We start from the raw sequence: 13,048 nt of genomic DNA on the forward strand, positions 1-13,048 counted from the left end.
GATCGCCCTGGATTGACGTGACGCGATCCTGGTAAGGTTACACGGAAATAGCGTCTCCTGTTGCCGTTTCGTCATCTCGCATGTCTGAGCTGATTCCGTGGCAATAGGTTGCTCACAGCAACTGGAGATAGTGTATCATAGTCCATCTAAAAACGCCAAATACGCTATCCGACATAGTATCTACTGAGGATTCCGGATGGCAGACACCAAAGAATCCCTGCCCGTCGTCGGGCCATCGCCCTCGAGCGAAGAAAAGCTCGGGGCCAAGGAGGAAGGGCTGGAACAATTGGGCTATACCCAAGAGCTGGCGCGCAACCGGTCGCTCATCACACTACTGTTCCAGACGCTGGCTATTGCTGCGATTCCCTACGGTGAGGGCGGTCCTCTGATCAGCGCCATCTATGGCGGTGGGCCGTTGTCACTCTTCGTTGGCTGGATTGTTGTTTGTGTCTTGGACGAATGCGTTGCCCTTTCTCTTGCTGAGCTAGCATCACGCTGGCCTACCTCGGCTGGTCCGTATTACTGGGCTTTCCAAATCGCGCCCCAGAGATCCAAAACAGTATTGTCCTTTGTTAATGGCTGGGTGTGGCTGATTGGGAACTGGACTATTACCTTGTCGGTAAACTTTGGTTTTGCTTCTCTGTTGTCGGGGACCATTTCCATGTATCATCCCGACTGGACTGCCAATGCCTGGCAGCTGCTTTTGATTTTCTATGCCATCTGCTTGACATCTCTGGTCATTTGCACCTTTGGTAACCGCTTCTTGCCAATGGTTGATATCATCTGCGCGGCCTGGACGGCTGTCAGCATTCTGATTATTCTAATTGCACTATCAGTCAAGGCTAACGTTGGCCGTCACGATGCTTCGTACTCTCTAGGGCACTATGACACCAGCCTATCTGGATGGGGCGGATTCACGTTCTTTATTGGATTGCTACCAGCTGCATATTGCTTTTCGGCCATCGGTATGATTTCCTCCATGGCCGAAGAGTGTGCCAACGCAGTCGTCAAAGTACCACAAGCCATCGCCCTGTGTATTCCAGTTGGGGGCATTGCTGGCTTATTCTTCATCATCCCCATCTGCGTCACCCTACCTCCCCTCTCAGACATTCTAGACGCCCCTGCAGCTCAAGCTCTGCCATATATCTTCCACGTAGTCATGGGCTCCCCCGGCGGCGGACTAGGCTTGATTTTTTTGGTCCTCGCCATCACGCTCTTCTGCTCGATCAGCATCACAGTCGCCGCATCACGATCCACCTGGGCATTTGCGCGTGACGACGCGATTCCACTCTCCAAGATCTGGGCTCAGGTCAACCATCGACTGGGCGTGCCCGTGTGGTCTCTTGTGCTGCTCACCGTCATTCAGATGCTTCTGGGGTTGATCAATCTCGGCAGTTCCAGCGCATTCACTGCGTTTGTCTCTGTGGGTGTGGTGGCGCTGGCTGTCAGCTATGCGATCCCCATCGGCACCAGCCTGTTCCACAAACGCACCGAAGTCAACAAGGCTCGTTTCACGTGCGGCCCTGTCATTGGTACGGCGGTGAATGTGGTTGCTCTGCTGTGGATTGCCTTTGAGCTGGTGCTTTTCTGTATGCCTACTGCTCTGCCGGTTACCAGGGTTAGTATGAATTACGCCTCGGTGGTCTTTTTGGGATTTATGGCTATTTCGGGAGTATGGTATGGGGTGTATGCGCGAAAATGTGAGTATATCTCTTCCGGTATATCTCTTTGTGTCCCTGTCTAATGGTTTAATAGCGTACAAGGGACCTCCGGCATCCGATGGACTGTGAGTAAAGGAAAATGGGTATGAAAGACTAAAAAGTCAAAATGATTCAGCAGGCTTCTGTGACATTGACTAATTAATTGTTTATTCGGTCAACGTTTCAGCACGTCTGAGATCAGTACAATATCAAGAATCGAATAGTTATATCAACTGATATGTAGGAAACTCAATGTTGTAAACAAGTTCAATATTAAATAAGACACACCAAAGCTATATAATACATATTTACACATACATACGCCTGATCAATCCTCCAACTCACTATATCGCAATGCAAAGCCACAAGTCAAAAGAGAAACGCTGCTAAGAACCAGACATAAACCGATCAATCCACCCACGCTCCTCTCGACGCTTCCTTTCCAGTTTCGGCTTGTGCATCATTGCCCACGCGGCACCAGCAAAATAGCCGCCCAGATGCGCCCAGTGGTCTAGCTTGGCGACTTTGAACGGGGAAACCAGGTTGAAGAGCTCAAAGAGGACGATTCCGGCGAGCACGGTGGAGCCATCTGCGGCGACATATTCGCGCCATTCGTGTGGCAGGAAGCTGGGGACGAGTTTGTCGCTGGTTATAAAGTTTAGTATTCATGAATGACAGAAGGTGAAAAAAGGGTAAGAGCATACTTTGAGTGGAGCATGCACCAGGATGCTACGAGCCCGGCAATGGCACCGCTTGCGCCGAGTGACGTGATGGTTAGCCTGCCCAACAAGACGTGGGCTGTCAACGAGGTGATAGATCCAAGCACGCCTGACGAGAGGTATACGGCCATGAAATCGCCGCGTCCAATTTCATCGTGAACTATATGCATCATCGTAGGTTAGTGAAAGAACATTTCATATGGAAACGGAATGATGGCATACGTCTTGTTCCAATGAGCCATAGTATAAGCGTATTGGTAGCCAAGTGTCGCAGCTGCTGGTGACTGAAGACACTGCCAACGACACTCATCGCGTAGGGGTATAGTGGAACGCTGATGAAGTATCGATTGAGCAGACGCCATGCCGGAGGTGCTTTCCATAGCAGGTATATAGCCACGTTGACTCCCATGATTCCAAATACTGTAGCTGCAGCCGGAGGAATATCGCGCCACATTCGCTTGTATTCCTTAGGGGGCTCGTATGTCTCCGCATATACATAACATAAACCAAGTGTGAGCAGTGTGACCCCGAGAGCTGGTAGAAGTCGACCGGCCTAGTGAAATAAGCCTCTATTCGAGAACACTTTGGGATGGAAACATACAGCAGACATCTTGGTAAAATCAGTATCATTATTTTCGGCTCGAATATAGTGTTTTTGAGCCCATGCCAGGAACGGCCGTTCTTTTGGATCGGCACGCGGACGAGCTAAACAAAGTCAGTAGATCATGTCAGAACCAGCTGGATGTTAAAACTTGCCTTCGACAACTGCAGCCTCGTTGTATTTCTGCAGCTGTGTGTTCTTTTTCAGATGCTTCTGCAACTTCGCCTGCTCAGCTGCTTCGCCTTCCAACCACTCTTTGCGCTCTTTCTCGTCTTCCTCAAGTATTCTCGCCTCATTCTTCTCGCGAATTTTCTGAAACACACTTTCGCCGCGAACATCCTTCCCCTCGCCAAGGCGCGCACCCCAATGCCCACTCTGAGGTTGATGTAGACCCTGCTCTTTGACATGCCTGTACAGCCTCTCTTCTTCTTCCCGCTCCTCGCGCTCAATCCGAGTCATAATCGCCGCGTCCTCATCCATTGGATATTGCTTTCGCAGCCAGTGCAGACCATTTTCAATCGTCTTGGGTCGAACCGCGTTTGTGATGTCGGAGGGGAACGGCATGTCCAAGGTCCCGGCCTCTCGGCGTCCCTGCAGGACGGACACGATCCGATTTCCCATTTCACGTGTAATCTTTTCAGAGCCGAAAATGGCTTTTATCTCGGCGGCTGGAAGTGGCTGGGTATCGAGCCTGACGCCGTGTTCGCTGGGTTTAGCTGTTGTCTTTGCGGACCGTCTAAATATCGTGCCTGGTAACCCAGTTGCGAAGCCAGCAGGGCGTGACGAAGGAAATAGTTGGTGCCATGAGATCTTCGTGGAGGACTGTATTCGGTGCGTGGGGAACGAAAATGTGCTAAATGTGTCCCTCTGCGATAATACGATCGACTTCCGCACGCTCGTCGCGCCGAGCGACCTCGCGGACGCTCGCAAGCCTAATAATGGGCATGAGCCGCGCCATACTATCGGAAGCGCATTGCTCATCTCCGGGCCAGCTCGAGGATATGCTTCGTGTGTGTTTCAAGGTCGTGAACGGAGCCGTTTTGTGCAAGCGTTGAGAGTGGCAGCGGATTTCAGACTACGCAAAAAGCTTGGGCCGCGCAAGCTCCGAGCGGAGGGAACCAATGGCGTCTGCTGAATCTACTTGTCCACTATTTACAGGAGGGTCAAGGGTTTTTGCTGTCTCTCTAAATTTTCCATTGATCTTCTATTCTTATTATCGTAAATATTTGGAGATATCAATGGTACATTGAGGAATTTGGGGTTACATATATATGTAGATCCGGATATGTTGATAAGGTAGATGAATAACAATATCTACAACGACATTTCAAAATCCAGAATAGTGGAGTTAGTTGACATTGAATACCAATAGTAGCAAAATTTAACCACAAAGTCAGTCGAAATAGCCACCTCAATACGACATGGATCAACCCCACTGACATTTTGTCATAGACTTATGGAAACGTAGTCACGTGGCGATACGGCTGATAAGAAACAAGGCGGCGAGGCGGGACATTCTGCTCAACCACAACGACGTGAGCTGCGTGATATCTCGAGATCTCATAAATTTACTGAAAAATACATCGCTCAACAAACTGTTGCTGCTCTATTGTTGCCACCATGTCATCCGAAGCGCAGCCCATCCCCGCCGAAGTGTTCGCCGAAGCAATCAAGAGCCTCCCGCTCTCATCGCTCTATGCCAAAGTCTCCGAACTGCGCAATTCCATAGCTCACCTCAGTCGCTCCAACGAAGAGCTTAGGACGTATATCCGAGAGTCAGAAGATGGGCCGGATTCGCCCGATAACAAGGAACTCGAAAACTACGTCCTTGAAAACGAGGCTGTGATGCAAGCTATGGCGCAACGGATAGGCTTGCTGAAAGCTGAGGTAGAGGACAGAGGCCAGCAGTGGATGGAGGAGGTTCTCGCAGATGATGAGGCCGGTGCAGCAGAAGAATTAACACCCAACGGCGTATTACATGAGACAGACGCTGGGCATGTGAACGGAGCGCCGACTCCCTCGGGTCATCAGCATGAAGATAGTGACGGGGATGACGAAGGCATTCACCTATGATGGATAACTTCAACCCTTCAAATGTTTTCTTCTTTTTTCTCAGCCGCACACAGAGGCGGCCTGGTTTTATGATACCCAAAAGCATGTTCAGATTTAGTGTGAAATGTCCGTTTTTGACTAATATCGTCTATCCGCTATCCTGATCTCATATCTAGGTTGTCCCCATGTCCGGGAGTTTGGATATTTGCAAATATGATGGAATTCGTATAGGCATAACTCCCAGATCCTCACTATCAGATTATAAAAAAAGGAAAAAAAGAAAAGGACAAACAAGCCACTGGAACTATTTCCTGCAGGCAACCAGATAACACTTCAACTACGCTGAAAGGAAAAAGACATATAATAAAATGATTTTCATGCATACCCAAATAGTGCGAAATTGGATCCCGTAAAATATAATCCTCAACGGCTAGTGTATGTCGAGGTGCTCGCGCCAAAGTCAACCACAGAGAAACATCACAATCGTTACTCAACTACTCAACGCTCTGAGTTATCTGCATCTGTATCAAGCGGCGGGTGGATTAGCTGCAGGTGCTGCTGCCGGCGTACCCGCGGCCTCCTGTGAGACCCAATGACCAGCGATGGCCTCCGGGGGAATCTTCTCTTGCTTGATAAACAGATCGATGAGTGGTTGCATGGGCTCCATCTCCTTCTCAGCCACAAGCTTGTAGTACTTGGCGACTGTGACAAAGTGGACAAAGCACATGTTCAACATTTCGTGGCGGTTGATGTGCCAGAACGGATCCAGCCAGTGGCCATGGTACAAGTGGGCGTAGCAGCGGAACATTTGCTTCATGATACCTTGGCAATCCTTGTAGAAGGTAGGGGGGAACCCGCTGGATTTCCCGATCCAATCCTGGCCAGTAAGTGTAGTCAAGGACGCATTCAAGTTGGTGGGACCGGCCGGGATTGGTGTGCTTGCTGGGGGAGTTGCCACATCGCCAGAAGCAAAGGTATGCGGTGCGCCCTGGATTGGTTCCGTGGGGAACATGACCGGGTCATGAATCTTGCTGACAATCCATTTCTCAACTCGATTGATAAACTTGGGTGCCGAGATCTTGGCAGCACGCCCATCAACGAGCCAGGTGTAGGTGAGTCTGGGCATGAATCATATTAGACATGGTCAAGTGTTAACTAGGGCCTGTGTTTATTAACATACCGTCCAGCAGACATTGTCGGGCAAGTGTTCTCATTGCATAGGGGGAGACCAGTCACAGTGTTCACTTCCTGAATCACTTGTAACATGCCGTGAAGTAGACGATATTGTTCAACAACTGCCTCAGCTGTTAACTGGGTGGTAGACAACAGATATTCAATACCAACTTACTCTGATGAGCAAGCCACTCGCCCAGCTCGACATTTTTCGGACAAGCGCAGAGAGTTAGAAAGTTTCCTTTCACGTTCAAGGGGGCGTATTTCTCCTGGAAAAAGTACTTCGGGGCGTCTTCATTGTTAGGGACAACATCCGTGGTGAGATTAGACGCGACCGAGGACGACTGAGGAACGGCAGAGGCTGTAGCAAGGGGCTGTGGCTGGTATACTGCTGGAGGTGTTTGAGCACCGTTGTTGGCTTTGGGTGGATTGGGCGGGTTCTTGTTATTGCCGCCTCGACCGAAGCCCTGACGCCTGGACATGACGATGGCTGGTTAGCTTACAGAAAAGAAAACGCAGGGCAAACAATGGGCAAGTCCACAAAGCTCGGAGAGTAAAGCCATTCTGTCGGGGTGGCTGCATGGGAAGACAGGCGAAGAGCCAGTGCGGGGAAATACTCACACACTTTGAAAGAACGTAGCCATCGTGATCGACCCTACCTGGGCAGAGCTTCGATGGGAGAGCTGGGAATCAGCGAATGCCTCTCCAGACTACAATGCAGCAGACGGGAATGGAGGATGAAGGAGGAAAGGAAGTACAGGGGGGGAAAGGAGCATAGAGCGATTTCCTTAGTTCGCTGTCGTTCCTCCGTCCCCCTAAGAGTAAGGCCGCTGTTTCGGCGTGGAGCAGAGCCCACCTGCCGCGCTAACGCCTAATCAGGCATAGCTCCCAGAGCGGCATCGTTGCGCGAGCAAAGGCGTTCTTGACTTCTGCTCTGGTCTTGCGGTTTTTTCTCCCCCCTACTCCTCGCACATCCTTTTAGTTTTATCCCACACAATGTCTTCGTCAGAGGATGAAGATGTCCGACGGCCTGGTCGCAATGCCCGTGGTAGGCTAAGCGACGACGAAGGAAACGCATCTGAAATGGACCAGAACAATGATGCCGACGACAAGGATGATCTCTTTGGGTCTGATAGCGATGGGGGTCTGAACGAGTACGTGGTCCATTTAAATCCTTTCTAATAGGCGCCTTGAGCTAATACTTCTTCCAGACTACCGGACCGCACGCTGAACGATCCCGAACTCGATTCTGGCGACGATGAAGGGCGGTACGACCGAACAGGTGATCGCATGGATTTAGCCGACGATGGCGATGAGGGTGGTTACGAGGAGACCCTCAAGGTCATGGATCTGAGCCTGGGTAGAGCACCGGAGCCACAGAGCACAAACCAAGAGGTATGCTTGCTTTTTCTTCTCGCTTATTGCGATCAATGCTGAGTGACCCGGAGGTTTATACAATGGAAATGCCCAACTTTCTTGCACTTGAGACGGAGGAATTCAGACCAGAGACTTATGTTGCGCCGCCTTACTCGACCGCCGCCACTTCCTTGTGTTGGAGATACGATCCCAAGGACGCGTCCCAGCTTCAATCCAACGTCCGCATTGTCCAGTGGGAAGATGGCTCCCTTACATTGCAGCTTGCCTCAAATCCGAAAGAACAGTACAGAATTGCGTCCAAGCCATTGGCGCCTCTCGACAAAGCAGGAAATTACGATCCTTCCTTGGATACACATACCTATCTGGCGGCTGCCGCTGAGACCGCCTCGGTATTCAAAATCACCTCGCATCTTACACACCAGCTGAAACCTCTGCCAACGAGTTCAGTAACGGACGATGCTATACAGCGGCTCCAAGAAAACCTGGTGGCTGCAGGCGCAACCAACAGATTGAATTCTTATGGCTCAGGGATTGCCATTATTGATATCAATGAAGACCCGGAGCTCGCTGGAAAGAGGGCCGAGGCAGCCGAGAGACTAAAGATGAGAGAGGACCGCAAGCGACAGCAATATGCCGACCGGGAACAAAACAAAACCGCGCGTCGTCCAACATACCGATCTTCTCGTGGCGGTCTGACTGCTGCGGGCCTAGAAGACGACGACGGCATGCTTGCAACACGCCCGATGAAGAAGCGTCCTCGTCCAAATCGACGTGGAGAAATCTATTCAGACGACGAAGAAGACCAGGGCCGTCACCGACAAGACTCCTACGAAGTCGACGATTTTGTAGCCGACGATGATGAAGAGCTTGAAGAGGTCGAGGACGCATCTGGCTCGCTCCCAGATGACGAAGCAGATGCTGAAGGCGAGAGCGACGTAGAGAGACCTGCCCAATCGCCTCCAAGGAGGACTGTAGCGGGTGATGCTGGTTCACCGCCCGCCAGGAAGAAGAATCGTTACCGAGTCGAAGATGATGACGAGGAAGAGTGAATCTGTACATAATTTAGTTACGGTTGTAGTCCGGATCTTTGCATTTCTTCTGCTTCATATAATCATCAGCTATACTTGAATAAAAGCCAAAATTCTTGTTGTGAATACCAGTTGACCTTCATATAAAGAAAGATGGAACTACATAATCCTAATATTTCAACATTGGTGGGCAAGCACGTTTCATTTCATGTCTTATCTACAAAGGCTCCACGCCATCTGGATATTCCCAAGGCTGAAAGTTGAACCTTTCAATAACTGCCCTGGCAGCGCCGACGATTTTAAGGCACAGCATATCCCTCTCTTCCATATTCTGTTTTTCTTCCGCCGGGTCAATTTCCGGATCACTCGCGGCCGTTGAAGTTGAGCGTGACAGGGATTGTGGCGTATGCAACCTTGAATAAGCGGTATCCGACTGGGGCGTCAAGTTGTGACTGCGTTTTTCGGCATGCCACCTTCGTTGGCGCGTTTCCATTTCTCGAATGAGTGAGAGAATGTCCGGTGTACAGGAGCAGACGACCGTGGGTTGACAAAACTCGGGCTCTATGCAACTGCCGATGACTGACCAGCGGATAACCTCTCGTAGCCATTGCCGCCATTTCTCTTTTGCGCCTTGAGGGTCTTCGATGATCGAATTTTGGAAGGTCGCAGGAGCAATCTCCTTGCCCAAGGCTTCAGCATCGGCCTCGGATACTCTTAGCCACGCATCTGAAACCACGCTCAGAAGGGTCCCCAGCATCATAACATTTTGCATTCCAGTGGCAAACGATAACGGGCATATTTCGCACCGAATGACAGATTGGGCTGTCCTTGCTGTTGTATGCAGCGAGGTGATGGTTTCTCTAGTGACGGAAAATGCACTGAGGCTTGACAGTGTGCTTAAGCAAAGGTAAAGGTAAGAAAGGCAAGGGCATTGGGGTGTATCTTGAACAACCCCAGGCGACATGGATTCTGGGAGCAAGCTGGGGATTTCCGAATTCATGGACAGCATGGCAGAAGCAGCAGACGCCGTTGAAAAATCCGGCCAAGGATCAGATGTTTCAAAGACCGGTCGTAACTGGTGCGATGGTTCTAGTGATGTAGCTAGACTCGGCTCGACTGTACCTGTCGGACGGTTCAAAAAGACTGGAGGACATAGATGGAAAGTGTCCACCCCTACTTCCGTCGAAGTCCAATCCTTTTCGAAGTCTGATAAAAGAGGGCAGGGATGATTTCCGACAAAAGCTGCATCGATATCATCGTTCTCTCGTACCCGTTTCTTGGGAGGCCGGCCCATCTGTTTCTGTACTGAATAGTGGCAGGTGAGACCTTGGGTGACGCATCTTCGGCATCCAACTTTTTCCCCTGAGCATTTCAACTTTCGTTTTCCTATCTTAAGAATTAGCATACCGGGTGATCGGTATCACTAGGAGCTTTTAAAGCATACGGCACTCATCACACGCTGCGTGTCTTTTCGCTTCCGTGATCGTATTCTCCACTACAAAGGAATCATTGAATGCCATTATTCATACCAGGACAGAGCCTGCAACGGTGGCCGGAAAAAAAATTCGTCAGATTCAAAAATTTTATTATCGTCTCTCTCGGATATTGTTCTTGTTAGTTTCCGTTTCCGGTTCATGCGCCGTGGACTCGAGAACGGTGATAAAATAATCTATAAAAAGAGCTTCTTCGACGAGCCGTCGCCGTAGTCTAGAGACTGAGTATATTGTGTGCAGTAAAGCAAGTGTCTTTCAACCGGGATAGACGTGATTTGGCAGGATTCAGCTTTAGCTTCAGCTTGATCTAGAGGTGGTCAACTGGTGGTGGTTGGTTTAGTCATGTGTAAGGCAGCTGAGGCTGCGGCGAGATGCCTGATCAGGCAGCCAATCACAGGTCTCTATGTGTCTTATGTAAGTGCATGCTCCACCGTTTTTTCTTCGCTGAGTTGATTGGCCCGCGACGATCATCAATATCAAGCAACAGCATGCATTATTATTGTTGCTATTGGCAAAAGACATCAATGCTGAACCACCGCCGACCAGCGTTGGGGTAGCGATGGGCTCCGTTTTCACACCATGGCGCCCGTGTTTGAGCACGAGTCACGCTGCTCTGATTAGACCCCTGAGGTTTTCCGTGTCCAAGCGGGGCTTTGGGAATAATGCCAGCGAACCAAACGAGGAAGAATTGAAAAAGGCCAGACAATGGCTGAAAACTTTCTCTACAAGTACGATTCCTCGCGACATAGGTGTTATGACATATAGCCGCTCCAGCGGCCCCGGGGGACAGAATGTAAACAAGTACGTTGATGCTACGTTTATACAGATAAATGAATTCTAACACATAAGAATTCCAGACTCAATTCGAAAGCGACGCTTCAGGTCCCCCTGAAACATCTGCATCCAATATTGCCCCGCATTTTACATCAGGATTTGCAAAACAGTCGCTACATGGCCGAAAGAAGCAATTCTCTCGTTATCAACTCCGATGAGAGTAGAAAACGATCTGACAATATGGAATCGTGTTATGTGAAGCTCTACACTTTGATTCAAACGATTGCCAAGACTACTATTCCTGGGGAAACCTCCCAGTATCAAATTGATCGAGTGAAAGGACTGTGAGTGTGGTATATATTATACGTGCCGTCAAGCTCGTCTGACAAAAATTTCCAGGAAACATGCAGAAAATGAGTCCAGACTAAAACATAAGAAATTGAAAAGCTCCAAGAAAAGTAGTCGTCGAGGAAGCAAATATGACGAGTGACATACAAGAATTGGGGACATAGTTTAAATTAGCATATATGAAAACGCCATGTAATCTAAATTCATCAAGGGTGCATTATTCTTCCAAGCTATCTTTTTGTCCAAGTTCCCTTTGAACACGCTCCATGGTGATTGTGGCTGCCTTTTGTAGTGATGGGTCAAGCATCTGATCCTCTGACAACGTCTTCAACCATTTAATCAATTCCTCACCCAGACTGGGCTGCATGTGATACTTTTTCATGTGGCTTAGAGCGACTCCGAATGCTCGGGGAAAGTTTGGTGATGTGGCCTCGATGCCCGCAACAGGCGATTTGATATGGCATATCTGGATGTGGTAGTTGTCGGTCAGTGTCGAGACCTGGTGCGCCATAACATGATCGACGACCTTCCGTAAACACGGTAGATTTTCGAATTCAAAGATCATGTCAAAAAACCCATGAGCCAGAATCGGGTCATTTCCTGATTGTTTCATAGCCGCGTCAAAGATAGCCATTGGTATAGCTCCTGTAAGTGCGGGTGTTGCGTCGAGCGCCACCAGTGCCTCTTCATCCAACCCGTTATTTTTGTCTGATGTGGGTTCGATATCTTCGGCGGTGATCGTAGGAAGGACCATCATATCAGCATCCTCATCGTTGCTCTCCGTGGAAGCCGGTTTCTCCTGCGCAGGCTGGTCCAGCCCCAATATTCTCCGACGTGTGAAAAGTTTGGCAATGTAAATACACTCCAATTTTCCATATTGGATCCACATTTTCCTCTGCGTTTTGCAAAAGCGTAGACCCCGTTGAAAAAAGCTCCGTGCCTGCGTCATATCTGCATGCTCCTCCAAGGCGTATTTGGCCGCATAGATCCACAGGTCGGGGTTGGAGGGATGCAGTCGGAGAGCGTCAGCGAACACGTCCGTCAGTCTTCTGTACATTTTCTGCTGCCGGCAGTATTCGATATACTGAATCCACAGGCCCAGATCGCCCGAGCATTTCCGCGTGGCACGGTCTAGTATGAATAAAATGCGTCGTCCCGCATGCTGCGGTGCGGCTTTGATCCCGAGTCTTTTGGAGCGCTTTTTTCGCAGGGTGTCTAGGTTCATCTCGTACTCTGCATATCGCGCAAAATCGGCCGGCCTGACACCGGGGGCGTTGACTTTGTGCTCGAAATCGGACCGCTTCTTCGCGATGGAACGAATCTCATCCTGTAGCGCTGGGTTAGCATGGGCCGGGGTTGCTGTCGCAGGAACAGGGCAATTACTTTTGTGAAGACGCCCTTCTTCTCATACTCCTTGAGCTCGGGAACGGCTTTCTCTAGGTAGAAACGGGCTTTGTCGGCGGCCATGTTGAGGTTCTAGAATTGCTCTAGTACAAAATTGCATTTGATTGAAGAAAAAAAAAAAAAAAAAACGTCAGTCGGATAGACCGGCGGCTAGTCCATTTCGGGACTAGGGCAATTGGCGCGAGGAGGTACAAGAACCGCGAAGGAAACAACAAGGACGATTATTTCCGTTCTCCATCCCACTCTGGGGCCTGTCCTTTTCAGCCCTTCCTCTGTTGTTTGTATCTTTTTACGCCGTTCTTTTCAGCTGATAATCTAATCTAATCTCGTACCTAAATCGGCCTCCCGCACTCGGTATCCGTGCTTCCCTTGTCATCCC

General features: G+C 49.8%; 9 protein-coding genes across 9 annotated transcripts; 4 read left to right on the forward strand and 5 right to left on the reverse strand.

Moving 5' to 3' along the window:
- Positions 1-196: 196 nt before the first annotated feature.
- Positions 197-1,790, forward strand: TRUGW13939_03583 (uncharacterized protein; the record flags this gene model as incomplete). The annotated part of the gene is made up of 2 exons (XM_035486763.1): positions 197-1,700; positions 1,756-1,790. 2 exons carry the CDS (start codon positions 197-199, stop codon positions 1,788-1,790), a joined length of 1,539 nt encoding a protein of 512 aa, XP_035342656.1.
- Positions 1,791-2,086: 296 nt separating this feature from the next.
- Positions 2,087-3,029, reverse strand: TRUGW13939_03584 (uncharacterized protein; the record flags this gene model as incomplete). The annotated part of the gene is made up of 4 exons (XM_035486764.1): positions 2,087-2,345; positions 2,405-2,579; positions 2,642-2,972; positions 3,021-3,029. The coding sequence occupies 4 exons, from the start codon at positions 3,027-3,029 to the stop codon at positions 2,087-2,089; spliced, it is 774 nt and encodes a 257-aa protein (XP_035342657.1).
- A 135-nt stretch (positions 3,030-3,164) lies between these two features.
- TRUGW13939_03585 (uncharacterized protein) lies at positions 3,165-3,641 on the reverse strand (the record flags this gene model as incomplete). The annotated part of the gene is made up of 1 exon (XM_035486765.1): positions 3,165-3,641. The coding sequence occupies one exon, from the start codon at positions 3,639-3,641 to the stop codon at positions 3,165-3,167; it is 477 nt and encodes a 158-aa protein (XP_035342658.1).
- A 999-nt stretch (positions 3,642-4,640) lies between these two features.
- TRUGW13939_03586 (uncharacterized protein) lies at positions 4,641-5,093 on the forward strand (the record flags this gene model as incomplete). The annotated part of the gene is made up of 1 exon (XM_035486766.1): positions 4,641-5,093. One exon carries the CDS (start codon positions 4,641-4,643, stop codon positions 5,091-5,093), a length of 453 nt encoding a protein of 150 aa, XP_035342659.1.
- Positions 5,094-5,598: 505 nt separating this feature from the next.
- On the reverse strand, positions 5,599-6,727 carry TRUGW13939_03587 (uncharacterized protein; the record flags this gene model as incomplete). The annotated part of the gene is made up of 3 exons (XM_035486767.1): positions 5,599-6,190; positions 6,253-6,367; positions 6,421-6,727. The coding sequence occupies 3 exons, from the start codon at positions 6,725-6,727 to the stop codon at positions 5,599-5,601; spliced, it is 1,014 nt and encodes a 337-aa protein (XP_035342660.1).
- A 514-nt stretch (positions 6,728-7,241) lies between these two features.
- Positions 7,242-8,671, forward strand: TRUGW13939_03588 (uncharacterized protein; the record flags this gene model as incomplete). Its single annotated transcript, XM_035486768.1, has 3 exons — positions 7,242-7,399; positions 7,457-7,640; positions 7,694-8,671. The coding sequence occupies 3 exons, from the start codon at positions 7,242-7,244 to the stop codon at positions 8,669-8,671; spliced, it is 1,320 nt and encodes a 439-aa protein (XP_035342661.1).
- A 196-nt stretch (positions 8,672-8,867) lies between these two features.
- TRUGW13939_03589 (uncharacterized protein) lies at positions 8,868-9,944 on the reverse strand (the record flags this gene model as incomplete). Its single annotated transcript, XM_035486769.1, has 1 exon — positions 8,868-9,944. The coding sequence occupies one exon, from the start codon at positions 9,942-9,944 to the stop codon at positions 8,868-8,870; it is 1,077 nt and encodes a 358-aa protein (XP_035342662.1).
- A 758-nt stretch (positions 9,945-10,702) lies between these two features.
- TRUGW13939_03590 (uncharacterized protein) lies at positions 10,703-11,407 on the forward strand (the record flags this gene model as incomplete). The annotated part of the gene is made up of 3 exons (XM_035486770.1): positions 10,703-10,944; positions 11,001-11,261; positions 11,317-11,407. The coding sequence occupies 3 exons, from the start codon at positions 10,703-10,705 to the stop codon at positions 11,405-11,407; spliced, it is 594 nt and encodes a 197-aa protein (XP_035342663.1).
- A 75-nt stretch (positions 11,408-11,482) lies between these two features.
- On the reverse strand, positions 11,483-12,732 carry TRUGW13939_03591 (uncharacterized protein; the record flags this gene model as incomplete). The annotated part of the gene is made up of 2 exons (XM_035486771.1): positions 11,483-12,592; positions 12,649-12,732. The coding sequence occupies 2 exons, from the start codon at positions 12,730-12,732 to the stop codon at positions 11,483-11,485; spliced, it is 1,194 nt and encodes a 397-aa protein (XP_035342664.1).
- Positions 12,733-13,048: the final 316 nt, after the last annotated feature.

The sequence above is a fragment of the Talaromyces rugulosus genome, chromosome II (genome assembly GCF_013368755.1).
Source record: "Talaromyces rugulosus chromosome II, complete sequence".
Taxonomy (NCBI): Eukaryota; Fungi; Ascomycota; class Eurotiomycetes; order Eurotiales; family Trichocomaceae; genus Talaromyces; species Talaromyces rugulosus.